This window comes from Trichosurus vulpecula, chromosome 6, assembly GCF_011100635.1.
Source record: "Trichosurus vulpecula isolate mTriVul1 chromosome 6, mTriVul1.pri, whole genome shotgun sequence".
NCBI classification, from domain to species: Eukaryota; Metazoa; Chordata; class Mammalia; order Diprotodontia; family Phalangeridae; genus Trichosurus; species Trichosurus vulpecula.
This window is the reverse complement of record NC_050578.1, coordinates 357,020-384,410: the sequence shown is the minus strand read 5'-3', so window position 1 is coordinate 384,410 and position 27,391 is coordinate 357,020. Positions and strand designations below refer to the sequence as shown.

General features: G+C 45.0%; 1 protein-coding gene across 1 annotated transcript in view; it reads left to right on the top strand.

Moving 5' to 3' along the window:
* DLC1 (DLC1 Rho GTPase activating protein) overlaps nucleotides 1-27,391 on the top strand; it is a 208,300-nt gene that overhangs the window by 60,389 nt on the left and 120,520 nt on the right. The window contains exon 4 of the mRNA XM_036764164.1: nucleotides 12,449-12,482. Coding sequence (XP_036620059.1) covers nucleotides 12,449-12,482 — 34 coding nt within the window. The remainder of the gene's footprint in view (nucleotides 1-12,448; nucleotides 12,483-27,391) is intronic.

Below are 27,391 nucleotides of genomic sequence, written 5' to 3'. Positions count from 1 at the left end.
ACTCTTGTGAATTTTTATAATTTAAGTGTGTTTCTTGTGAACAATACATTGTTAAATTTTATTGTCTAATTCATTCTACTACTCTCCTCAATTTGATATATTACTTCATCCCATTTCCATTCATGATTATTGTTGTTAATTTTGTTTTTCTCTCTTTCATCTCATCTTATGGTTTTTCTTCTCTTTGTCTCCTGCCCCACCACCAATTTACAAAGAACCTGGGGAAAGAAAAGGAATGGTATTGACACTAGCACACCACCATTGAAGTGGTACATTCCTCAAATCTCTGTCCAACCTTAGAACCCAATCATTGGTACTTGCATTTTATTTCTCTCCTATCAATCCCTGCTTCATGATCAGTATACCCTTCCAAGTTAAAGTTTATTTGCTTGTGATTGCTTCCTCCCCAACTCTACCCTCCCTGTAAAATAAATCCTACTTATGTTTCTCCCTGTTCACACATTCCCTGTTAAAGTTAAAGTATACCTACACCAAACAGGTGTGGTCTTTTTATTAGGAATTTCTGAAAATCCTCTATTATATTAAAGGCCCTTACACTTACACTGTGATACTCAGTTTGAATACTCAGGATGAGTTATTCTTGGTGGTAAACAATTTTTTTGGGGGGGTATATCATGTTCAAGGTTTACTTTCCTTTACCGTAGTTATAGCATACCCTTGTGCAATCCTAACATTAGCTCCTTAATACTTGAACTCTTTCTTTTAAAAAAAAAATATTTTATTTAATATTTTTAGTTTTCAGCATTGATTTTCACAAGAGTTTGAATTACGAATTTTCTCCCCATTTCTAAACTCCCCGCCCCAAGATGGCATATAATCTGATTGCCCCATTCCCCAGTCAGCCCTCCCTTCTGTCACCCCACTCCCCCCCCATCCCCTTTTCCCTTACTTTCTTGTAGGGCAAGATAGATTTCTATGTCCCAGTGCCTGTATATCTTATTTCCTAGTTGCATGCAAAAACTTTTTGAACATCTGCTTTTAAAACCTTGAGTTCCAAATTCTCTCCCCTCTTCCCTCCACAACCACCCTCCCTAAGAAGGCAAGCAATTCAACATAGGCCACATGTGTATCATTATGTAAAACCCTTCCATAGTACTCATGTTGTGAAAGACTAACTATATTTTGCTTGCTATCCCCCTTTGTTCAATTTTCTCCTTTGACCCTGTCCCTTTTCAAAAGTGTTTGCTTTTGATTACCTCCTCCCGTATCTGCCCTCCCTTCTATTGTCCCCCCTTTTTTATCTTCTTCCTCCTTCTTTCCTGTGGGGTAAGATACTCGATTGAGTGTGTATGTTATTCCCTCCTCAGGTCAAATCCGATGACAGCAAGATTCACTCATTCCCCCTCACCTGCCCCCTCTTCCCTTCCTACAGAACTGATTTTTCTTGCCACTTTTATGCAAGATAATTTACCCAATTCTATCTGTCCCTTTCTCCCTCTCTCAATATATTCCTCTCTCATCCCTTAATTTGAATTTTTTTAGATATCAACCCTTCATATTCAACTCACCCTATGCCCTCTGTCTATATATATGTGTGTGTGTGTATATATATATACACACACATACATATGTATACATATATATACACACATATATATGTATATATACATACATATATATACATATATATATATATGTATATATATGTATGTATGTATATTCCCTTCAGGTACCTTAATACTGAGGTTTCACAAATTATACACATCATCTTTCTATGTAGGAATGTAAACAAAACAGTTCAACTTTAGTAACTCCCTTATGATTTCTCTTTCTTGTTTACCTTTTCATGCTTCTCTTGATTCTTGTGCTTGAAAGTCACATTTTCTATTCAACTCTGGTCTTTTCACTGAGAAAGCTTGAAAGTCCTCTATTTTATTGAAAATCTATGTTTTGCTTTGGGGCATGATACTCAGTTTTGCTGGGTAGATGATTCTTGGTTTTAATCCTAGCTCCATTGACCTCCAGAATATCATATTCTAAGCCCTTCAATCCCTTAATGTAGAACCTGCTAGATCTTGTATCGTCCTGATTGTGTTTCCACAATACTCAAATTGTTTCTTTCTGGCTGCTTGCAGTATTTTCTCCTTGATCTGGGAGCTCTGGAATTTGGCAACAATGTTCCTAGGAGTTTTCTTTGTGGGATCTATTTGAGGAGGTGATCTGTGGATTCTTTTAATTTCTATTTTACCCTCTGGATCTAGAATATCACGGCAGTTCTCCTTGATAATTTCTTGAAGGATGATATCTAGGCTCTTTTTTTGATCATGGCTTTCAGGTAGTCTAATAATTTTTAAATTCTCTCTCCTGGATCTATTTTCCAGGTCAGTGGTTTTTCTGATGAGATATATCACATTGTCTTCCATATTTTCATTCCTTTGGTTCTCTTTTATAATATCCTGTTTTCTCATAAAGTCACTAGCTTCCACTTGCTCCAATCTAATTTTTAAGGTAGTATTTTCTTCAGGGGTCTTTTGGACCTCCTTTTCCATTTGGCTAATTCTGCCTTTCAAGGTATTCTTCTCCTCATTGGCTTTTTGGAGCTCTTTTGCCATTTGAGTTAGTCTATTTTTAAGGTGTTACTTTCTTCAGTATCTTTTTGGGTCTCCTTTAGCAAGTCATTGACTTGTTTTTTGTGGTTTTCCTGCATCACTCTATTTCTCTTCCCTATTTTTCCTCTACTTCTCTCACTTGCTTTTCCAAATCCTTTTTGAGCTCTTCCATGGCCTGAGACCAGTTGATGTTTTTTCTTGGAGGCTTTTGATGTAGGCTCTTTGACTTTGTTGACTTCTTCTGGCTGTATGTTTTGGTCTTCTTTGTCACCAAAGAAAGATTCCAAAGTCTGAATCTGAATCTGAGTCTGTTTTCGCTGCCTGGCCATGTTCCCAGCCAACTACTTGACCCTTGAGTTTTTCATTGGGGTATGACTGCTTGTAGAGTGTAGAGTACTTTGTCCCAAGCTTGAGGGACTGCACTGTTGTTTTCAGAGCTTTTTCTACACAGCAAGCTCTGCCACATCAGTGCCCCTCCCCCCCCCAAGAACCGCCAACCAGGACCATGACTCAGATCTGAGCAGGCTCTGCACTCCCACTTGGATCCACCACTTAATTCCTCCCACCAGGTGGGCCTGGGGCTGGAAGCAACTACAGCTGTAGTTTTGTAGCTGCACCACCTCTGCTGCCTCCGGGGCAGTGGCCAAACTGCGAACTCCTTTCACTCTGTCCTCGCAGTTTTTTCCCACTAACCTTCTCTGCTGTCTTTGGTGTTTGTGGGTTGAGAAGTCTGGCAACTGCTACAGCTCACTGATTCAGGGAGCTAGGGCCTGTTCCGCCCAGGTCCGGGTCTGGTTGGTCCGCATGCAGCACACGCTGGGCTCTGCTCCACTCTGCTCCCAGCTCCATGCAATAGACCTTACCCAGCCACTATCCAGGTTGTCCTGGGCTGGAGCCCTGTTTCCCTCTGCTATTTTGTGGGTTCTGCAGTTCTAGAATTTGTTCAGAGCCATTTTTTGTAGGTGTTTGGAGGGTCCTGGGGAAGAGCTTTAAGCCAGTCCCTGCTTTCCAGCTGCCATTTTGGCTCTTCTCCTGAACTCTTTCTTTATGCCTGCTGACAATATTTCTTCCTAAATATAGAAGCTCTGAATTTTGACTGTGACATTCCTAAGCATCCTGCTTCCATCACCTCCCATCCAGAGTTCTCACTGTGCCTAGTGCCTTCCTGGCATCAAGCCCTACCTTCTCTTGGGTGAATCCCAGAAAGGGAAGAATGAGTATAAAGGCCTCACACATTCGCTATCATAGAGCATTTGTGTGATTGAATGTCAGTCAAGAAGCATTTATTAGTCACCTACTAGATGCCAGACAGTGCTAAGCAGTTGACATACAAAGGAAGGTCAAGCTCACTCCTCTCAAGGGGCTCCCACATTATGGGGGTGACCACATTGCTCACTACTGGGAGCATTTATGAGGCACTTTGAGGTTGGCAAAGTGCTTTACAATTATTGCCCCATGAACCAGCTGTGCCCAAGCAAGGTGCATGTTGGGTAAGCCATCCTAGGGGAGGTCACTGGTGCTGAGGGAGGAGAGCAAGTGGGCAGGTGGGTGAGGTTCTGTCTGAACATGGAGGAAGCCAGAGAAGGCAGGAGGAGGTGGCGGTGAGAGGATGAGGAGCCTTCCAGGCCTGGGGCAGCTTTGGGACCTGGAGGGTCATGAATGAGGAAGAGGCAGCAGGCTAAGGGTGCTGAGTCACAAAGTCAGAGAGAGGAAGGGGTAAGAAGGCTGGGAAGGGAGGCAAGGGTCAGGCCAGAAGGGACACTGAGAACTAAGCAGAGGACTTCATATTTGATCCTGGAGGTGACAGGAAATCTCTAGAATTTTTCTTAGTGTTTTTAAATGGAAGAACAAGGGCTCTTTCCTGAATGCGATGGTTGGTCTTACAAGGGTGACCCCTGGCAGGGCGCGACCTTCCGAAAGTAAACAAGGGAGACTTTTGAGTCAACTTATATGTACAAGGGAGGGTGGCTTAGAGGCCAAGAGGCCCATTGGGAGAACACAACACATCTCTCATGCCTGGGGCAGGGATTGGGGGGAGCTTCTATTCACCAGAAGTCTCTGGTCTCTCCTGTCAGTCTTTCCCTAGAACGAAGGAGGAGGAGGATGGGGGCAGGAGAAAGGGGGCAGAACTAAGAAGGATGAGGGCAGGAGGAAGGGGGCAGAGCTGAGGAGCATGGGGGCAAGGGGAGGGACATTGTAACCATTCCACAGGATTGGAAAAATAGGAAACCCAAGATCCTAACTGTCCGAGGGACCCTGCTTCCAAGCCTGGGGCCCTTTCCATGCTTCCCATGACCCTTGGTCTCTTCCAGCTCTGCTCGGGTTACTATATTGGTTGCTAAAAACAGCTCTTTAAGCTAAACAGTCACTCCACAGATGACCCTGGGGAAATAGCAGGTCCCAAGTTTTTGAGCTCTGCTCAGACCCCTACAGGAGCAGTGCTAGCTAGCTCAAGGACCAAGTTGGGGTTGTCCCCTTTCAAGGCCTTCCCAAATTTGGCTTATTCTGGGCAGCAGAGTTCTTACTGTGTCCTGGAAGCAGAAAAACATCTTTGATCACAGCAGGGAAAATTGTCACTCAGTCATCTGCCTCTAATGGCAAATGGATGCCAGCCTGGTGGAAAATGGGTCTGGGTAGACTGAGCTGAGCCAGACTGCTGCACAGACTCTCAATGAAGGCCAAATTCTTTCATCTGGGCCTTGGAGTTCATTGGTCTTCCCCTTCTTGAGCTTAGTGTCAGGGAGAGCCGCCCCAAAGTACAGAGAGCCTCCTGTAGAACTGAGGGGTCCTTTCTATGAGGGGCTTCAAATAGAATCTGGGCAATCGTTTGTCTGGTATTTTATAGTGGGGAATCCTTCCATGTATGGGTTGAACTGGAGGACAGTCAGTTCACAAGCCTTTGTAAAGCATCTACTACGCACCAAGCACTGCACTAAGCCCTGGAAATACAAAGAAGGCAAAGCTCACAATATAACTAGTGGAAGAGACAACATGCCAACAAGTATGTACAAACCAAATACACACCAGCCAAATTGGAAAAAATCAAGAGTGGGCAGACTAGCATTAAGAGGTGTAGGGACTGGCTTCTGGGGTCCACAGGTCACTTCTCACTTTTTGATTCCTTCTATGAAATATAAATTTGGTTCTCAAGCATTTATAGCCCAGGTCACCTAAGTTCCCCCCATTACCCACTCCCCCAACAAAGAAAAGACATTTGTTTTCTGCTACAAAGGAGGAAGCCACCATCACACCTTCCCTTTGTTTGAGCACAGCCATATGTCTCCAATCTAAATTGTGGAATATGCTCCCAACACCTGAGGGATACCTTGGACCATCAGTGAGATGCCTGGGATCCATAGGAGGGACAGCTATAAGATACCTGCAGAACACCTAAGAGACACCTAGCTAGAGTGTGGAGGAGGGAGAAGGAACAATTAATTAAGGATGCAGGATGACAATGGGGATGGCAGATGCTGTGCATGATGACAGGGTGACAAATGAGGATGTTTCATTGTTCAGTCATGTCTGACACTCCGTGACCCCATTGGGGTGTTCTTGGCAAAGATACTGGAGTGGTTTGCATTTCCTTCTCCAGTTTATTTTACAGATGAGGAAATTGAGGCAAACAGGGTGAGGTGATTTGCCCCGGGTCATCCACCTAGTAAGTTTCTAAGGCCAGATTTGAACTCAGGACCATGAATCCTCCTGACTTCAGGCCTGGCATTCTGTGCACTATGGCACCCCCTAGCTGCCCATAGGGCAATAGAAGGGAGTTGCTATCTCGGGTGCTCCCTGATCTACAATTCCATCCACTTTCTTTCAGAGTGCATGGCCAGCACTTAAGAAGCAGAGCTCTGTAGCTAAATGTCTTTGACTTTTCCCAGATTTCCAGCTGAATCGAAGTATCTCAGAGCTGGGATTACACACACCTCCCTGCATCTCCCCTCACTCGTCCCAGCAGTCAACTTGTCCATCTTAAAATCTTCCAAGCTCCCACCAGGAACCAGCCAAGAGCATCTGATGATCTGCTTCAGCATTTAACTGGAGAAGGAGCCTGTGTCATGTCCTAGCCAGCATTTCCACAGCACTCTAAGATCAACCAAATACTTTATATGGTATCTTATTTGATCCTTATCACAACCTGTCAAGGCTGGTGCTGTCAATTCCCCTTTTGTACAAGTGCAGAAATTGAGGCTGAAAGAGATAAAGTGTCTGAAGCAGGATTTGAACTCAGGCTTTTCTTACTCCAAGTGCAGCAATCTGTTCACTTCAGCTCCTCATTGCCTTAATAATGTATTAAGAAAAGCATGGCTCACTTACTTCTTAGCTTCCAGAGCACATGGGAGTCTCTTTGCTTTTCTGGGCTGCTTCAGTCCCTTCACCTCTAAAGTGGGGGAGGACTAGCGTGGAAGATCTCCAGAGTGCCCTGTGTCTCTGAGTTTGGGGGATGCATTCTGTGGCTGCCATACCCCATTCCCCACATTTTTGCTGGTGCATTGCCTATGAATAGTCATTCTCTCACTAGGGTCATCATGGCTCATTCTTTCTTTTTTGAGTCCTAGAGCCCTGGACCCTATAACTTGTCCCATGACCTGAGGGGATACATTCCCCTCAGGATCTGTGTGAACTCTCTGTGGCTTCCCATGTTACAAAGACAACCAACCAGGCCCGGGGGGGGGGGGGGAGCATATCTAGAAGAGCCATGATTCTAGTCAGATCCGTGTGAAAGGAAATGCTAAATCCAGGCATGGAGTGTCTTTTTGGCCAACACTTTTTAATCTTCAGTCAATATATCAAGTTCTTGTAAGAGTTTATAGATTTTTTTTGCTACTAATACAAGCAGTCGATGTTTTGTAAAACACACACAAAGATGTAATTGGCCTTTATTCAGAAGGGTCAATAGTGTTTTTCTCTTTTGGCAGCAGATGAATCAGATGATGTTTATCAAGTTCCTAGTATGTGACAAGCACTGTGTAGACACTGAGAATACAGGTAAAAAGAATGAAACTATGCCTTCTCTTAAGTGGCACACAAATGTCACTTTGTGTAAAGAAAAGTAGCAAGCCTCTGGCTTGTGTCAAAGAGGAAGCTGGTTCAGTTCTTGGCTAGTCATTCACAGAACCCTTTCCACACTCATGCCAAAAAGTATAGGTCTTGTCTGTTCCATCCACTTTTCAGTTTTGCAGAGAAGCTAGCAATCAGTCACACACACACACACACACACACACAGACACACACACACACACAGACACACACACACACTTAGTGTATCCGTTGGGTCATTCATTCTATAAATGGAGAAAAATGTGTTGAAACCATCTTGGGCTTTTGTTCCCATGGCTTGCCAGCAGCCATAGAGATGGCCAGGAATTTTCCATATCTCTCTTTTCCATTGATTCTCTCTTATCTCTGGAACCTTTGTTTCATAAGCCTATATACTAAAGGTTTTAATTGATGCTGACTTTTAAAAGTTATATTCCTTACGTGACATTGACTTCTTGCACTGCCATAATCTTTGACTTTCTCTGCATGGAATCTTGAGTTTGTCATACTCTTTTGTTTTCTAGGATGTGTTGTACATCTTCCATGTTGGTTGCCTTTCCTTAGATAACATGGAATTCAGGTTTTCTATCTATCTATCTAACCAGCTAGATGCTAATGTAATCTTCCAAACCCTTCCCACAAGTCTTCAACAGCTTCCTCAAGTTACTTCTGCCATGATGTGGTTTTGGACACCAATCTGAAGGAGTATTGGCACATTTGCCTTTCCTTCTATTATCTTTACTGTGGGAATGGCCCCCACATGGACTGTTTTAGATAGATAGGTGATAGATAGATAGATCTGGAAATGGTTTTTTTACATTATCTGTAAAATATTTTAGAAGAATTTTATATTTAGGGCACGTATCCATGTGGTGCTCATTATGGTGCATGGTATGAGATCATAGTATAAACCTAATTTTGCCATATTGCTTTTTTAGTTTTTCCAAAATTTTTTGTTGTATATTGATCTTTTCCCTACTATTTGGTTTTCTTGAACTAATTAAAGACTAGGAAAGCTATGTTCTATTGTTCTTGGGTCTTATGTACAAAATCTGCTCCACTAATAAGTAAATAGATGATAAATAGATGGCAGGTGGACATTATCAAGAAATAGATGCTTGTACTAGATACAGTTACAGATGTAGATATAGGTACATATAGATATAGATGTTGATATATATATAGAGAGAGAAAGACAGAGACAGAGACAGAGAGAGACAGAGACAGAGAGAGAGGCAGAGAGAGACAGAGAGTGAGATAGAGACAGAGACAGAGAGAGACAGAGAGAGAGAGAGAGACAGAGAGAGACAGAGAGAGACAGAGAGAGAGCACCAAATAGTTTAATACTATAGTTTGGGATCTAGTACTACTCAAGCCCCTTCCCAATTTTTTCAATGTTCCCCCCCTGAAATTGTTAACCTCTTCTTCCTCAAGACATACTGTTTTTTACTGTTATTTACTCTAGTTTTGCAAAGTAATCCCTTAGTAGTTTGGTTGGTATGACACTCGATAAGTATCATAATATAGTCACTTTTATTATATTGTCATGGCCTGTCTGTAATTACTTAATACCTTCCTGGTTATGTAAGTCTGTCTTTCTTTCTGCAAAGGCTATCTTATAGATAAATTCCTGTAGATGCTGTTTGTGGCCTGTTAGGTAGATTCATCCCTCTCATTTTGAAGGGGGTGGTTGGTGCTGGTGACTCACCCACCACTTTCTCTGCAGAGTGGTGGCATTGAGGAGGTGTAGACAAAGCTGGTGAGCTGGCTTTCCTAGGTTCTGAGCCCAAGAGTGAAGAGTGTAGAACTGCAGAAGACCTTCAGTGTTTGTGTTTGTTTTTTTTTTCTTACATTTGTGATTCTGTCATTTGGAAGTTATTAGTGGGAGTTCCTTTGTTCCATCTTGAAGAGGGAAGAGTCCTAGTGAAGTTAGGGCAGACCCATGTGGCCAGTAGGAAAATCCCATTAATTGCTTCATTGCCAAAAATGTTGACTCACTTCCTGGAGACACAGTTCAACTAAAGCATATGGAAACCATTAGCCAGGGACACTGATGGATTCAAAACTCTTGAGATGGGAGCAATGACGCGGGCAAATGAGCTGGATGGAAACGCTGTTTGAAATGGACAGTGAGAGGCAGTGGTGGGCTGGGAATGGGAGACAGAGGCCTTGTGTGATGATCCAGGATCTGTCACTGGCTGCCTCTGTTTCCTTGGACCAGTCTCTTCCTTTCTCTGGATCCTCTGGTAAAAGTAATAAAAATGTAAGACTCCATGCTTTAGTTGATGGTTGGGTGGTCCGGTAGAGAGGGCCCCAGATATGACATGAGGAAGACCTAAGATCTGGTCCTGCTTTAGATACTAGTTGGATGATGCTGGGCAAGTAACTTCACCTCTCTGGAAGGGAATAGGATTCAATGGCTTCTCCATTCCTTTTTAGCTCAAAATCTATGACCCTGTGATCCCATGGAGTCTGAGAAATCTCCTGGGCTTAGATTCCAAGTCCCCGTTTCCCCAAAATGATTCAACGTGACTCTCTGAGAAAGTTCTATTCATCATTTTGTGTAAACCTGGTGTAATTTGTCACCTCTTTTTGTGACATGCCACTGAGGGCACCTTCCCAGCCACAGAAGCAACTGAGAACCTCAAAATCTCAGACTTGGAAGAGACCTCAGGGAAGCAGGACATAAGCAAGGCCACTTAGTTGCAGGCCTTGAACCCCAGTCTACTGACTCCTTGGCCAGCTCTCTTTCCATGGCTTGATTGGTTGAAGTGGCCTCTTTCCAAACACATTGTTTATCTCATTCATTGGCAATATGATGGAAGGACAAAATGGTCAGAGGGAAAAATTAGATTGTTCCCTGAGAGGAACAGAGAAGGGGAAAGAATTCTGCCTAAGGAGCAGAGAAGGCTATTAGCCTCCAACAGCATACTAGCTGGAACTGGCTCTTTCTTCCCATCCCCTCCCTCTGTGCCTTTCTCTACATCTGTATCTGCTCTGTCTTCTCTCCTTACCTTCTCCTCTAAGGATCCCCTGATTCTTTCCCGATGTCTCCCTTTGTCTCTGTCTGTGACTGTCTCTGAGTGTGTTGGTAAGCACAATGGGCTCTTAGCACTTAGTTCAACAAGTGCCCTTGAAAAGTTTGGTTTGTTTCCTTCGAGTAATTCAGTGTATTTCATTGAGCCTTACTAAGGGGTGCTAAGCCCCAGGCCCAAACCCCTATTAGGTGTAAAACCTATGTGGGTGTGGATTGGTAACTAAGGTGGGGCCCAAGGTGAGGCTAACTCAGGGGAGGGCCTAGTTTACAAATGAGTTTGAGTGATAGGTTTGGGACATCAGAGGCTCTTAGACCACATGGGTTTAAGTTGCCTCTTTGTGACCATTTTAGGTCACGTGGGTGAGTCGCATGTGTGACTCACCCCTGACCCTGAAAAAGATATAAAACCAGGGGTTGGCCTTCTCTTCTTTGGAGCTCTTTCCCACAGCAGTGGTGGCACAAGTGACTCTGGGCCAGCCCTTGTTCTGAGCTCCCGGGCTGAACCTAGATGTTGGTAACTATGAATTGTATTGAGTCTGTGTGTTTGTAATTTGTTTGGGGCTCTCACTCGAGATGGTGTTGATGCAGAGCCTCCAGGCAGCTGTAGCTAAGGACTCTCCAGCTTGTAACCTGGATGCTGAGACTTGGTTAAACTCTGGTAACTATGTATTGGGATTTGAATCAGACAAGGTCTGTCTGTTAATGTTTTGTACTTTGTTTGTATTTTGTTCTGAAGTTCAGGGTGCTGGATTTTTCCCCCTGAACTAAGTGAATGATATTTGTATGCTGAATTAAAGTAAGCTTGCCAACCCCTTAACCTTGCTTTCCTTAGTTAAGAAGATCAAAAGAACCTGTGCTTTTGCAGTGTGTTGGCAGCTTTCTGGGTGCTGGTTGTAGGTGGATCTTACACCCCTACAGAAGCTGCTAGCCGGATTGTTGAAATACTGAGTCTGTGTCTGTCTCTGTCTCTCTGTGTGTCTCTGTCTCTTCTACTAGGAATTATCTCATTGCCTTTCCATATCTTCTATTTTCTAAATGCCTGTTATTTCTCTAGAAGAATGAGGGTAGGGACCACTCCATCTGTGCATCAGTATCCCCAGGACCTAACATGGGGCCTGAACAACAGGTTTGTAAAATTGGCTGAATAATGAATACTGAATGTCCTTCTTGCCTACATACTCAGGAAATCCTACTTACTTGTAGTTCATGAGGCGGATGGGTACCAGCATAACACTCCTCCTTTTGTTAACCAGTCCTGTGAAAAACTGGCATAAGGTAAAATAGCATTCCAGGAGGTGGTGAGCATCCAAGAAACAGGGCTGGATGGAGAGGAGGGGAACAGTTGCATGGGTGATAGCAGCAAGCAACTCTCAAGGAAGCCAGAAGCCAATGGGAACAGGACTTCCCAGGGAAAAAAAATTAGGGAACAGGAGGCAGAGTCTTCTCAGGCTGGGAAGGCTAAGCATAAGGGGAGTAAGAACCCAGGATTCCTTGGGAATGGGCTGTGGGATTGAGGGTTCAGGAAATTATAATGTTAATAATATCTTAATAACCTTTCTCACCTGGAAAATGGGAATATCACTGGAATGTGTGGCCCACCTGTAGTACCTAGTGATCCTGAGGAAAAGGGTTGGCAAACCTTACCAGGCTCTAGAAATAGGAATTGCTCTTGTGACTCTTACTTGATTGTGATGGACAGCCAAAGGTGGTATCCCCCGGATGTTACTGTACTGATAATCTTGACATATATGCTTTCTTCTTCCTTCCCAGTAATGTGATTTTAATTGTTGTCTTTCAGGACATGCCCAGTACTTTGGAGAAGAGGAAAGCTGGTAAGTAACTACTTGGTGGCTGTTTATCTCTCTACCATAACTGATCTTCCTGCCTTAAGTGGGGACATTCTAGGAGATGTCTAACATTTTCAAATCTACCTGAGTTCAGGTCAAATGGAATTTAATGTCTTTTCTTTTAATTCTGTTTTGCTGTGAAGGTGAATGAATATGGAAGAATCTCTGAATACTCTGCTGATGTGTAGGCAGGCATGATCGGCTTGTGTACTTAGAGCAATGCAAAGTATTTTTTTTTGGAAGTTGAAAATTCTCTGTGGAACAATTTGTTCATTGTCTTTGGAAATTGGTGATTGCTATGAGTGATAGTATGAACTTTTTCTGTGGCAGTCCAAGAAGCTCTCACAAATTTTAAACTGTGCAGCTAAGGCAAGCAGAGTGTTCAGAGCCAGTGAGGTGGGCACCATGCCATCACCCTCTGAATTGGTCGGGTCATATCTAGAGCATCTGCTGGGGTCAGGTCACATCTAGAGTGCCTGCTGGGGTGATCTCTGGGAGCCATATGGAAAAAGAATGAGGTCCCTAGGATGAGCAAAAAGGTGAGAAGTTTTGAGACTATGCCTCATAGGAATCATTTGAAGGAACTGGGTGTTAAGTGTAATGGCGACAAGAGGAGAGCTGTCTTCAGGGCTTCAAATGGACCTCAGAGAATAGAACCAAGAGCAGAGGGGTGAGCTGCAAACTTTTTCACATCCAAGTTGTACCATCATGTAATCAGCTGCTTCTTAAGGTGGCAAGTCCCTGTCATTAATGGTCTTCACGAGAAGAGCACATGGTGGTTGTTAGGGATCTCATAGCCGAGATTTGTGCTTCAGATAAGGGTTGAGTTGGTTGCTCTCCTTGGCCCCTCCTGACTCTGTAGTTTGATGATTGCACAGTTTCTAGACACTGGCATTCCCTATTGATGACCACACACCACAACTGCATTGCTAATCAGGGTGGCTGCTGCTGGGCCAGCACCTGCTGCTTCCTTAAGTCTTTGAAGGAGAGAACAGAGAAGCACAGATGCCGGTGTGAAGCTCTTAACCTTGCAGAAGTCCACATGACCTCAAGATGGAGGCAGCCCAAGCTTGCATCCTGGGGTCATGGCTCCCTCCTTCTTTGTGATCTGCTCCAGGCCACTGTAGGACATGACTTCAGCTACGGGGGGGGGGGGGGGGGGGGGGGGGGTGCTGGGAGAGTTGTGCCCCTGTCTGGAGTGATTCGAAGGCAAGGTCAAACTGAAGGTTTCAGATTCATCTAAGGGGACACCAAGAGCCTCAGCTGTCTTTGGGATGGAGGAAAGAATATCTTCTTCCAGAGAACTTTCTTGGGGAGGTGGGAAGCTGAATGTTCCCCATAGTTACTATAGGGAGTCACTATAAAGCAGACCAAGAACTGGCGTGGCCCTTGCTCCAGAGACCTTGACACCACTACCCCCCACCCTAGCTTTCCCAGAATCATCAACTGAGCTTGGGGCCATTGCATCCTACTCCCTCATTTTACAGGAGAGGAAAGTAAGGCACCGAGATGAGCTGACCCTCCCAGGATCACATGGCTAGCAACTGTCTAAGGCGAGGTTGAGTCAAGTCCCACCTGATTCCCAATGCCAGAACTCCACCTACTCAGCCACTTTAAGGCCTTGTTAAATTTACATAGTAAGAATCTCACTTTAGAAAGGCCTGTGGGACAGGGAACAAGTCAGTGGAACAGAAGCTCCCCAGGGCAGGAACTGCTTTTGGTCCCCATCACCTAGTTAGTGCTTAGCCCATAGATATTGCTTCCTAGCCCTGGTTGGGTTGGACAGACAGCCCAAGCTCCTTCTTCTCCCTTCCCAAGCAGCTGCACTTTAGCCAAGGGAGACACATCCCTTTGATCCAGGCTCTGAGAAGAAACACGGCTGTTGCTACTTGTCCCAACCACCACAGTCCCTTTTAACAAGAACAGAGAGTGACATCAGTGGTGCTAAAAATTATCTGGAAGTTTCTATTTTGATCTATTGACTGTAGTGGTTCAGCTCATCAAGATAACCTTAGGAAAAGACAGACCTGCCAATGTAATATTATGTGCCCATGAGTAAGATTATTGTGTATGCAAGGGGCAGGAGGAGTGTCTAAATGTATACATCTAGAAACATATGGCTCATGGGTGACATGGAAATGATTGGATCTGAGCTCTGAGCCAGTCATCAGAGTAGGAGGAAGGCCAGTTGTCTGAGAGCCTAAGTCCAGGGAAAGAGCATGCAGAGCCAGCAGCATCACCCAGCTTGGGCACCCTTTCCTCCAAGCCCCAAGAGGGGTAGATTGCTGTGTCTAATTATGGTTATAAGGACCATTGGTTCAGAGCAAAAGCCATTTTCCTTTTAATGGGGAGGGGTGACATGCTTGTTATAAAATGAACCATTACAAATAGTGAGTAAACAAATATATAGAGAAGGGTGTCAAAATTATAAGACCTCAAGTCATTCTCTAACTAATAAATTGTCAGAGGATATGAACAGGCAGTTTTTGGGTGAAGAAATCAAAGCTATCTATAGTCATACGATAAAATGCTCTAAATCATTGTTGCTTAGAGAAACACAAATGAAAACAACTCTAAGGTACTACCTCACACCTATCAGATTGGCCAATATGACAGAAGAGAAAAATGATAAATGCTGGAGGGGATTTGGGAAAATTAGGACACTAATGCATTGTTTGTGGAGTTGCGAACTGAGCTGACCATTCTGGACAACAAAGAAAAAGGTATAGTGGTAACCAGGACAGGACTTTTTTGTTTTCTGTTTTAGAATGCTAGGGCCTTTCAAATATAATGGCAAGCAAAGTGGACCTTTTTATTTTCTTTTGTTTCTTTGATTGAATCAAGAGTCTTTGACCTGCTTAAGAAACAAGAAAGCCTAGTTCAGATGATTTTGAGTTGCATGGTTGTGCTGCCCTTGACCCTGAAGAAGTATATATAAACTCAGAGGTTTGCATTTTTGCCTTTGAGGGGTTCACTCACTGGAAGGGTGTTGGTGTGGAGACTCGGAGTAGCTGCTGTTAAGGAGTGCCCCCCACTCTTTGAAAACCTAGATGTTGGTGCTTCTCTAGTGACTGTATTGTGATTTCGTTAAACAGAAATATTGATCTGTGTATATTGTCTCTGTTTGTAATTTCTTTTTATATTTGCTCTGAAGTTCGGGGTGCTGGCTTTCCCCCCTGAATTAAGTGAATGATGTATGTATGTTTAATTAAAGTAAGACCTTAAAGTTGCTTTCCTTATATAAATAATAAAGACTTATTTATGGATTTGTAACAGTAGAAGAACCAGGCTGACATTTCTGGTTTGCAATCGATGCAAACATCAAAATTTTACTTTGAAATAAAAATTTCGCCTTACCTATATTTTATTTGCCCCAGGATTAGATAGATATATGGATGGATAGATAGATAGATAGAAGCATATATCAGAGTCAATTTGGCACAGCTTAACTGGTAAAGGTATTCTGAAATTCTCATCCTTCTAGCAGTGCATTGTGCACTAAGCTCCGCCCTTGCAGGGTTGAAGTGGGGTCACCCAATATAACCAATTTAAAGAGCTGCATGAGCCTCAAGGTGTGATGCAAACATCAGCCATTGTTATTTTTATTACTTTGGGATTGGGAAGAGCTGGTTCCATGATGAATGAATGATGTGGGGAAAAAAAAACATTGGGGGGGGGTGGGGGGATTTTGTTAGACTGAAAGTTCCATTTGAGACACCACAACTTTGAAAAAAAAAATGTTCTTGGAGTGTATTGAGATGCACAGTGCCCAGTGACGATCCTCTGCCTTGTGCCCTATTCAAACCACTCCGAGAGTAGTGAGCTGGGGACATGACAGGAAGGACATGGACAAACTGGTGAGAATCCACCAATCCACCGGAGGGCAGCCACAAAAGGGAAGACCCTCAGCCATGCTGTATCTGGATTGAAAGGTGGAGGAAATGAGAATGCTTAGCAAAGGAACAAAGAGGAGAGGAGACAATGGTGAAGGCCATCTTCATGTGTATGGACAAATGTCTTTCGGAGAAGAGATCTGCCTTCTGCTTGCCTCTGAAGATAAGCAATGGGAGGAGGCTGCAGAAAGCAATACACAAATGAGTCAGGCTTTCTGGGAGGAGTGGGGAGGGGCTCTCTTTCCTTGTGGTTCTTCTGGACTCTGTTTTTCAAGGATGCCTTAGTGGAGATTCCTGCTTAATTTTAGATTGGATGAAGACCCCATCAAGGCCCATTCACCTCTAAGGTTCTGTGGTTCTAGACAAGGAGAATGTGTGGAATTTTCTCCAAGATGGACTTTGGGAGAACATACGAGTACATGTCCTCCAATGAAAAGGACAGGAAAAAAAAATCTGCTCAAAATCAATAAAAGGCAGTCTGGAGGCAGGGCACTATACACCAGGGGGAACAGGAAAGGATTTATTTACAAACCTTGCTTGAGGCAAGTCCTGAATAGAACAAGACTCCAGTCAGTCAGTCAATAAGCATTTTTAAAATGTATTAGCTATTTATTTTTAGCATTCTTTTTAAACTGAGTTCCAAAATTTCTGCCTCCCTCTCATCCTTTCCTCACTCACTGAGAAGGCAAGCAATATATTAATTATACACGTGAAATCATGCAAAGCATATTTCCATATTGGGCATACCACTAAAAAGTAAAAAAAAAAATATCCTTCACTTGGCACTCAAAGGTTGATCAGTTCCACTCTCTGGAGGTGGATAGTATTTTCTCATGCTGAGTCCTTTGAAATTGTCTTGGATCATTGTATTGCTCAGAGAAGCCATGTCTTTCATAGTTGATCATCATGACAACATTGCTTTCTCTGTGTACAATGATCTGGTTCTGCTCCCTCCACTTTGCATCAGTTCATATGGGTCTTCTCAGGTTTTTCTGAAACCACCTCCCTCATCATTTCTTATAGTGTTCCCCACAGATAATTCTCAGATATATGTGTCAGCCTTAACCTCCCTTTAAGTAGATATGTCATAGATATGTTGAGCTCAACACCTTTCCTCCTAAGCCTCTCCTCTTCCTAACTTTCCAGTTATTGTCCAGGGCACCATCACTCCTCCGGTGGCCCAGGCTCATGACCTGGGAGTCATCCTCAAGGCTTTATCCTCTGTCCTCCCCGACTCAGTCATGGAGCCCTGTCATCCCTCCCTTCCCCGTCTCTGCCCCCTCCTGTCTGCCCCTGCCCCCACTCCAGTCCAGGCCCTCATCACCTCCAAGCCGCTGCGGGGTCAGCCTGCTTCCAGCCTCTCCAGGCTCCAGTCCTTCCTCCATTCATCTGTCAAATGAATCCGCCTTCAGCTCAGGTCCGATCCTGCTTCCCACACTCACCCCTTACAATTAAGTCCAAGAGTCTAAGCCTTTTCCCAATAGGACAAGTTGGAAATCCTGTGGCTTTGAAAGGCCTTTCCTACATTTCCTTTCCTTTCCTACATTTCCGCCTTCTTACATCTTTTCCATGCCCACCCTGAGAGCCAGCCACACTGGTCTTGTCACCCGTGATGCTCCATCCCTAGACTGGATGTTTTCACTGGTCCCCCGGGACGCTCTTCCCCCTCCTCTCTGCCTCCTAGCTTCCTTCAAGTCCCGGCTAGAACCCCTCCTTCTACGGGCAGCCTCTCTCGAGCCCCATGATGCTAGTACCTTCCGTGCCAAACTCACATTACCCTATCCTTTCTCTCTCTGGTGTGTTCATAGCTCTTTGAGCGTTGCTTCCCCCATTAGGAGAGGGCAGGGCCTGTCTTTGGGTTCTCAGTACTTACACACACACACACACACACACACACACACACACACACACACACACACACACCCCATATAGTAGGAGTTTAGGGAATGCTGACTACACTCCTCCCTTTCTCTCCCTACCCGCCCCCACCTCCGCCCCAGAGGCGAGTGGATGCACGGATCCCTCCCCTCCTGGGAGATGCTGGTGGCTGGGGATTCGGAACGTCGTGTTGTGCTCAGAGACCATCAATGCATTAGCTTTTTTTCCTGAAACTTTTAAAAACTTTCCTGAAACATTTAAAAAAAAAATCTTTATTACAAGGAAAGGCTAATTGGGTAGAGAAAGGGCTATGTATATTCAGAAATGAAGGTGAGAATAAAAACGTAACAAGGCAATTTTTAAAAATTCAGAAGCAGCGCTTTCCTTTGAAATCTTTCCTCTAGTTAGAATTGAGCCTTAAATATACAAGCGAGCGAGCAAGAGAGAAAGCAAGCGCCCGCGCGCGCGCACACACACACAGACACACACACAGTCCTACAGGCATGTGTAAGACCTGGAACCCTGCCATAGCTCTGCTGGACCTGAGCCCACATTCCACATTCTTGGTTCCCTTTTCCCCGTCAGAAAGTGGATTCCATTTTTAATGCAGTGGGTTGTCAAAGTTCCCCGGTTTCACTTTGCCCTTGGTCGAAGGCTCTCTGGCTCGCCTCGTTTTTGTTTCGTTTTGTGTTTTTATGAGGATGGAATTTAGGGTATGTCTTCACACAACCAACCGCTCTGTTCTCCTGAAAACTAGCATAAACTCACCCATGAAGGGCTGGTTTGGTTGCGAGGAGGAAATAACATTAAATGTTCCATATCCAGGAATTCCTAAGGACCACGAGTTGGCTTTTATGAAAAGCCAGTCACTGTTGGCCTGCCAGGAACGTCCCTAATACAACGTGCGGCTTGTGTTCCCAGGTTTGCAGCGGGGAGGTGAGAAGGTGGGTCTCGAAGGGGTGGGGAGGAATGTGTCTGGCAGGCCATCGCAGTATAGGCCAAGCCAAGCAGATGCTCTCACCGCCTCTGAAAGGGTCTGAGAGTGTATCTGGGGAGCCAAGTGCCCATCGACTTCAGGCCTCCTTCCGCTTTTATCTGTTTGAGAAATGGTGGTGGTGGGAGCCAATTCTCCTCGGAAAGGGTGGCCATAAGCCCTGTCTTATCCCCAGGAATAGCTGGTGCCGAATGCCAGTGAAGGGAGTGGGCAGGCATCTCCTGGGGAGCGTTGAGACTCTGGGTTTTTGACTAGGATGACAGGCCATGCCAAGCCGCTTCTTCCTTCGGTATCCCTGCTTTCCTCAGGCAGTATGGGTGCCCCCTCCTCCCCCACCATGCACAGCCTTTCTCTGCACACTGGAAGGAAGGCCAACCCTGGGGCCACCTCTCTAGTGTCACCCTCATGGGGAGGCTGGCGATTCCATGACAAGAATAATAATAATTGTTGTAACTACAGCTAACATTCCTATAGTACCTACTATGTGCCAGCACTGTGCTAAGCACTTCACAAATATGATCTCCTCTGATCCTCACAACAGCCCTAGGAAGTAGGTGCTATTATTATCCCATTTTACAGAGGAGGAAGCTGAGGCAGACAGAGTTGGGTGACTTGTCCAGGGTCATACTGCTAGATTCTCAGGTCTTCCTGAATGCAGGCCCAGTGTTCTAACCACTTCACCAATAAGCTGCCCCAGAGCTGCAAGACACTGAGCTCATCCTTGACGTCTGCCAGCTTGGGAGGAGCTGCTGGAGCTTCTATGCCCCCTGTGGGCAGAGCCCTCAAGAGCCCCGAGCCACTCCTTTGCCACCAGAGGAGGAAGAGGAGGGTGCAGAGAGGGGAAGGGTCCCTTTGCAAAGGACTGCCAACCCCATCTGACCTTTGCAAGGAATTTTGTGACTGTGTGATAATAACTAATAATAATAATAATAATAATAATAATAATAATAATAGTTATCATTTCTCTATCTCTTTAAGGTTTGCAAAGTACTTTACAGATATGGTCTCATTTGACCCTTGCACCAGCCCTGGGGGGTAGGTGTTATTATTATGCCATTTTAAAATTGACAAAACAAGACAGAGTGAAATGACTTACCCAGGGTCCCACAGCCTCAGTTTTTGAGGCTGGATTTGAACTCAAGTCTCCCTGACTCCAGGCTGGGTCTCTTTGCCCAAGATGAATATCCCCAATTTGAAACCCTTAAGGAAGTAACCTTGTCCTCCCAGAGGTGGACCTACGTTGTACCCAATTGAATGTGCTCTAAAAGTTCATTTTTAAGTCACTTCTTCCAAATCCAGGATGCATCTTCCTGCAGACACTATTACAAGTTAGGTTCCCAGGCTAGCCCACAGAAGTATACTTGGTAACAGCTTCCGCCAGGAGGCAGGGGAGCTGAGTTCTAATCCCCATTCTGCCCCCTCTAGCTCTATGACATTGGTAGAGTCACCGTTCCTCTGGGCCCACCTGAGATCCCTTTCACATCTAGATCAAAGACCTTCTGTCCTTTCTGGGGCTCTTTGCTGTTCCCAAGACCTGTCAAGTCTGCATACTGTTGTATTGGCCCAACCGACCATGGGGCAGCGAGTGTCTGGGCCTCCAATATAAGCCTCCAAGAATGAAGGGTGTGCTCACTGTCACAAGCACAAGAGGCAGGATTCAAATCCAGGCCTTCTTATTCAGAGAAGACTCTCTTTCGACTCCCACATCTGTCAGACACTTAGTCAACAAGCATTTATTAAGCACTTATTTATTATGTGCCAAGCAACGTGCTAACAGCAAGGGCTGCCCTGTCCTTGAGGGCCTCACATTCTAACTGGGAAACAACCCAGAACCAGCTGTACAGGGCAAGGTGATCTCAGAGGGAAGATCGTGGAGTGGGGGTTGGGTTAGGCTTTATCCTGGAGTTTAAGCAGTTCTAAGTACAGGAGACCCAGGGCAGGGAGGTGGGGAGTGGGGAGGCTCTAAGCTCCAAAATGGTCTCCCTTTAAATTGAATCAACATCATTAACATTTTCTGTGAGACATTCTTATGTCTAGACAATCCACAAAATGACAAATTGAGCCCTGGTCAAAGATATTAACTGATTTCTGATGTGTAAAGGCTCACAGTGAAGATTTCACCCTGGTTCTGGCCAGTACCAGCTGCCCTGCCACATTGTTGGGCATCTCTCTCTCTCTATCTCTCTGCCTCTCTCTCTCTCTCTCTCTCTCTCTCTCTTTCTCTCTCCCCTCCTTGCCAAGGCAGGAGTAGATACACCTGGAGGGAGCTAGGCTCCCCATGGAGCTAGACTGCCCCAGTCATGGGTGATAGGAGGGGAAGGTTGGGAGTGTGTGCCTGCCCCTGGGAACAGGGGATGGCTCAAACTCAGGCCTTCCTGATTCCTATCCCTCTCCCCACAGTTGTTACCTTTCTGTTCTAACACTAAAAATTCATGTCCCCTAAGCTTTGTCACCAGAAAGAGCATTTTAAATATTGCTCATTGTCCATCCCCTCCCAAAGCACAGGATAAGTGTGAGTAGTTGTGATGATTCTGCTCAGAGGACCTGGGGCAAAGGATGGGCATAGACTTGAATCAGGAGGCCTGAGTTCAAGTCTGGCTTCTGACACAAGCTCTGGGACCCAGGCACAGTCACTTTCACCATCTAATCCTCAGTTTCCTCCACTGTAAAAGATGGATACTTGTCTTTTCAGGAGCCCATCACTTCATCTCTGCCCCTTCATTCCCAGATGTCACCATCACACTTGTTCCCTTGAACTACCTGCCCCCCACATGACAGAAGATTGAATGAGATGGCCCAGACAGAGGGCCCCAGAAAAAGGAAAACTATTCGGATAGATAGACAGATGATGGATAGATGGACGGATGAATGGACAGACAGATAGATAGATGGATGGATGGATGGACGGACAGACAGATGGATGGACGGATGGATGGATGGACAGAGACAGACAGACAGATAGATGGATAGATATATGGACAGATAGACGGACAGATAGATGGACAGATGGATGCACAGACAGATGGACAGATTGATGGATGGATGCATGGATGGACAGACGGATGGACGGACAGACGGATGCACGGACAGACAGACAGACAGATAGATGGAAGGATGCATGGATGATGGGTGGGTGGGTGGATGGATAGATCTCATTCCTATTGTTAGTTTGGATCCCGAGTAATCTCAATGGCTTTGGAGACAGTCTTCTCTAAACTGTGAACCAGAAAGTCTGTCTCTGGGCCCCAGAAGGCCTGCTCACACAGGAATGCAGAGAGGAAAAAGAGCTTTGGCCTTTTCCATCCGTGACATGTGAAAGGTCCAATTGAGAAATAGCAGAAGGTAAAAGAAGTGGCCTTCAATTCCTCTTGGATAGACAGAGAGATGACCTCTGCAAGCCAAATAGCCTCGAGACTGCACCCTCAGTGGCCAGCACAGATTACAGCCCCTCCCAACACTCACTCACCTTCTCCCCTAGTTAGGCAGGTCCTCAGAGGCTGGGGAGTCTGTCACCAGACTCAGACCCAAGTCCCTCCTGAGAGTTAGAAAGCCCTGCCAGGCCCAACGCAGGTGGGGGGGTTGTCCCAGGGGCAGCCTACCTGCCCTCAGACTCCTGGGCCAAAGTGCCCTGGTATAGGGATTTTGTTGTGAGGTCCATCACTCTTCCTAACCTCATTTTCTGGCCCACTGATGTGCCCACCTTCGGGCTCCCCACCACAACTGTTTACATCTTCCCACAAGTCAAAGATCACCCTCCTGGCTGGCCCACCTCTTGCTGCCCCACCCCCAGCCAAATGCCTCAGCCCTAGAGGCAGCTGGCCCAATGGAGGTGCTAGGAGAAAACCAGGCCCCTCAGACCAATTCCCACTAAGGTGTGAATGACCCACAGATTCCACCTGGTTGGGGTCATGTGCATTTCAAAGGAGGAGTCCTTTAGACTAATTGAGTCTATCCAGCATGGGGGGTGGTGGTGTAGGCTAAGGAGATTGTTGCCTCTCTTTTTCTCTTCTCTGGCCAGTGGACTAGGAGGCTACCAGGCTCCTGGCCCCTCAGTTCTTCTGTACAGGGATGCTGAGCCCTGGTGTTGGAGCTAAGTCTCTGCCCACCCAGGGACACCAAAAACTGTCGCAGTTTCATGATGTGTTGTGGTGGAACCATCTCAAAGAATTCAGTCAGACCACCTCTAATCCAAGTATAGGCATTTATTGAGATTGACACCTCTCATGAAGTGGGCTAAGTTCCAAGACAAACCAGCAACTGCAGAGAAAGCAAGATAGATTTTTATAGGGTAAAGATGCTAATTACACAAATTTACACAGAATATAGGAATATGATTAATATTAAAAAGGCAGCAAGAGTTTGTTAAGGGTAATGGAGGAGGGGTCCAAACCTCAGTGGAACTGTGCATGCAGTTACCCATAATGCATACAGAAAAATTTATTTGGGGGTATGTATATGTAGTAATGATATTATAATAAGCCTCTCTACATTATAAGTTCACTCTAGGTCAGTTCTTTACTATTACTGCACAGGCGCTATCATAGGGTGAGCCCCTTCTACCATTTGGTGGCCAAGCTTCCTGCTCTACATCCTGGTGGTGCTGCCTTCTGATTGGCTAGCTATTGTGGTCTTGTCTGGTCAAGATGGATGATGTGGTTGAGGTTGAGTGCATGGACACACCTATTTCTGTGGGAATAGGTCTGGGGACAGTGGTTGGCTGGAGGCAGTGTCTGGGATCCCATCACATGGACATCCCTGTTGTTCTGTGAGAAATATGAGTTCATGGACCCACCTGTTGTTCTAGTGAGCAGAGAGGCACATCTGAAGAAGTTAGAATATTGAATAGGTGGGGGCGGGGGGAAGGCTGAGTGGCTAGGTAGGGGCCATAGGCCTATAAGGAAGTTAGAATATTGGGGCTGGGGGCAGCTTTATAAGGATTCCATCACTGGCTTGCAAAATCAGAGCCCCAGAGTGGCAGGGGAGCTTGGAGATGGTTCCGTGTGGACCCTTCCCCTTATCTGAGAAGAAACTAAAACCCAGGGAGGGAGAGGAAGGTGAATGATGGACACAGGGCTAGAGAGAAAATTTCTGTGTGTGTGTGTATGTGTGTGTGTGTGTGTGTGTGTGTATGTGGTGTCGAGCAAGTGAGCAACCATACACACACACACACCTTCACCTTTTCACCAGGCATTGCTTTGCTTTGCTTTCTTTTTGCTTATGTGTGTGTGCATGTATGTGTATACATGCATATACACGTATGTATACAGAATATATGTTGTGTACGGGTTTTTTGGCCTTGTCTGTTTCATGGATGTATTCTGTCTTTACATTACAAACATTTAGCACAGTGCCTGGCATATACTAAGGTGCTTAATAATTTTTTAGTGACTTGACTCAATAATATTTCCCAATGACTCCCAGTCTTTCGTAACAAAGTAAAGCAGGTAAAACCAGTAATACAGTGACCCCTGGAGTGCATGCAGCCTCCCACAGCTGTAGTGCATGTGTGCAGGGGCTAGCGCTCGCGCACATACACACACACACACACACACACACACACACACACACACACACGCGTCAAGCTCTTTTCCCAAATGAACAGAGATCTATTTTCTCACTTTACCACCCATCACGCCATTGGGGGAGGGGGAGAAAAAAAGCACATTTTTCTAGCAAATGTTACCCAGTGTGCTGAAAGAAATGAGGGAAACAAAACCTGGAAACGCTTGTTCTGGACTGTTGTGGAGGGAGCAGGTTCACGAGAAAAATTTCTACTATGATGCCAATATCACGAAAATGAATCGGTCTGAGGACTTTTCTTAACTGATGAAGAATGAAATGAGCAGAACCAGGAGAACATCCTAAAAAGCGAACTAGCCTGTGGGCTGAAAGAACGCTGATCAACGCCATGAACGGCCAGGCTTCCAGAGGATCCATGATGAAACACTGTATCCATGACAGAGGTGAAGGACTCAGGCTGAGGAATTTTTGCGTACATCCATCCGTTGGACGGATTTATTTTTCTCCTTCTCTACCAGGGCTTTTCAAGGTCTTTTATTTCTGGAATAAATCCCGAAATTGCATTTCCCTGCTTTCCAAGGGCTCCCTTCCCCAAGCCCAGGACTAGGGCAGAACCTGGCTGCTCGCATACTCTTAGCGGAGAGGAGAAGCCAAGACATAATCAGGCAGAAAAATGCGGAAGAGCCTAGGGGTGGGCGCACACGGACCTGGGCAGGGGCGTGGGATCCTCCCTCCTTGATCTGCCCGGATGGCGGCGCTGTGGCGGACTCAACTGTCTACTGCTCCCTACTCGGGGTCTGAGCATCAGCCTTGGGGGGCGGTGGGGTAGCCTTCAAATCCTGCAGCAGCCGAGCTGCCGCCGCAGAACTCCCAGCGACCGTTTCCTCTCCCTTTCCCTTCTCTTTGCTGAATGCCATACAGACTCAGAGCTCTGGGAGGGCTTCCCTTCTTATCTTTGTTCGCAACCTCGCCCATCCGTCCTTTCCAAAGCAAGTATCCCCTTTTCACTTTCCCCAGACTCAGCTATCCATCCCTCCACCCAACCATTCCATCAAGAAACATTTATGAAACTCCTGGCACCAATTAAGGGCTTAATAAATGCTTGGTAACAATTGACAGAGCCGAGCACTGTACTAGGTTCAAGTGGGGGAGGGTGGCATAAGGGCACAGTCCCTGCCAGGTGTATATTGGTAAATGCCAGTAAATGGGAAGGGAGGAGTGCCTACTCCACACTGAGCTTAATCGTCAGGATTGGCATGTTCTTCCTCACTTTCTGCTGTCTAGACAATCAACAAAACAATAAATTAATAAATTAATTTATAAATTTATAAAACAAGAAATTAATAAATAAAATGTTGTAGAGGTCCTGGATTTCCGAGGTGTAAATTCTCACCCTGAAAATTTAACAATTGGCTCAGTAAGATCTAAATTCAAATTCTGACTCATCCACTTACTAGTTGTGGGACCCTGGGCTCAAGGCCCTTAACCTTTCTCAGCCTGTCTCCTCCTCTATACAATGAGGATAATAGTGGCACCTACTTTGTAGCTTTGTTATGAGGATTAAATTAGATAACGCATCCCAGAACAGCTGGGTGGCCCCTGGGATAGAGTGCCCGGCCTAGTTTCAGGAAGATGAGTTCAAATGTGGCCTCAGACACTTCCTAGCTGTGTAATCCTAGGCAAGTCACTTAACGCTATTGGCCTCAGTTTCTTCATCTATAAAATGAACTGGAGAAGTAAATGGCAAACCATTCAGTATTTTTGCAAAGAAGAGTCCTAAATGAGGTCACAGAGAGTTGGACACGACTGAAATGACTGAACGAAAATGTCAAGTGCTTCACCAATACTACCTGTTATGACAGAGTAGTACAGCAATAACAAGTAACAAAATAAAAATCACTTGCAGGAGTCAAAAATTATAAAATTTCAAGGGAAACAATATTTTCTGAAAGTAGGAATGAAAGGGGAATAGTATTTCTAGACCTAAAATTATATTATAAAGTAGTAATCATCAAAATAATTTGGTACTGGTTAAAAATAAATTAGGAAAGGTGATTTATGTAATAGGCTAGACAAAGAAGAGTCAGAATCCAGAGTCAATAACCCAGAGCTTTATAAAGCCGAGAACCTTGATTGGTTAGGAAAAATCTCCAATTGACAAAAATCCATGGGAAAGCTAGGAGGCAATTTGGTAGAATCCAGTTGTAGAACAAATCTTACACAATCAATGGATGTGTATCATACCACAAAAATAAAGTGTTTTTGTAATTAAAAAGGAACAAAAGAAGATATCTTTCACATCTGTGGCTAGAGGAGAGACTCTCAGCTAAGGACAGGGTAGAGGTCACCACAAAAGACAAAATCTAGCACTTTGATTACACTAATTTAAAGAGCTTTCACAAGAACAAAATTAACATGACTGGAATGAGAATAGAAGCAATTGACTGGGGGAAAATTTCTGAATCAAATATCTCCTGGGGTCTTAGATCCAAGATAAACAGGCAACTATTAGAAATGTAGAAAACCATGAGCCATTCTCTACAGGCTAAGTACTAACAGTTTCCCAAAAGGAGAATTGCCAACTATTAATAACTATATGAAACATTCTT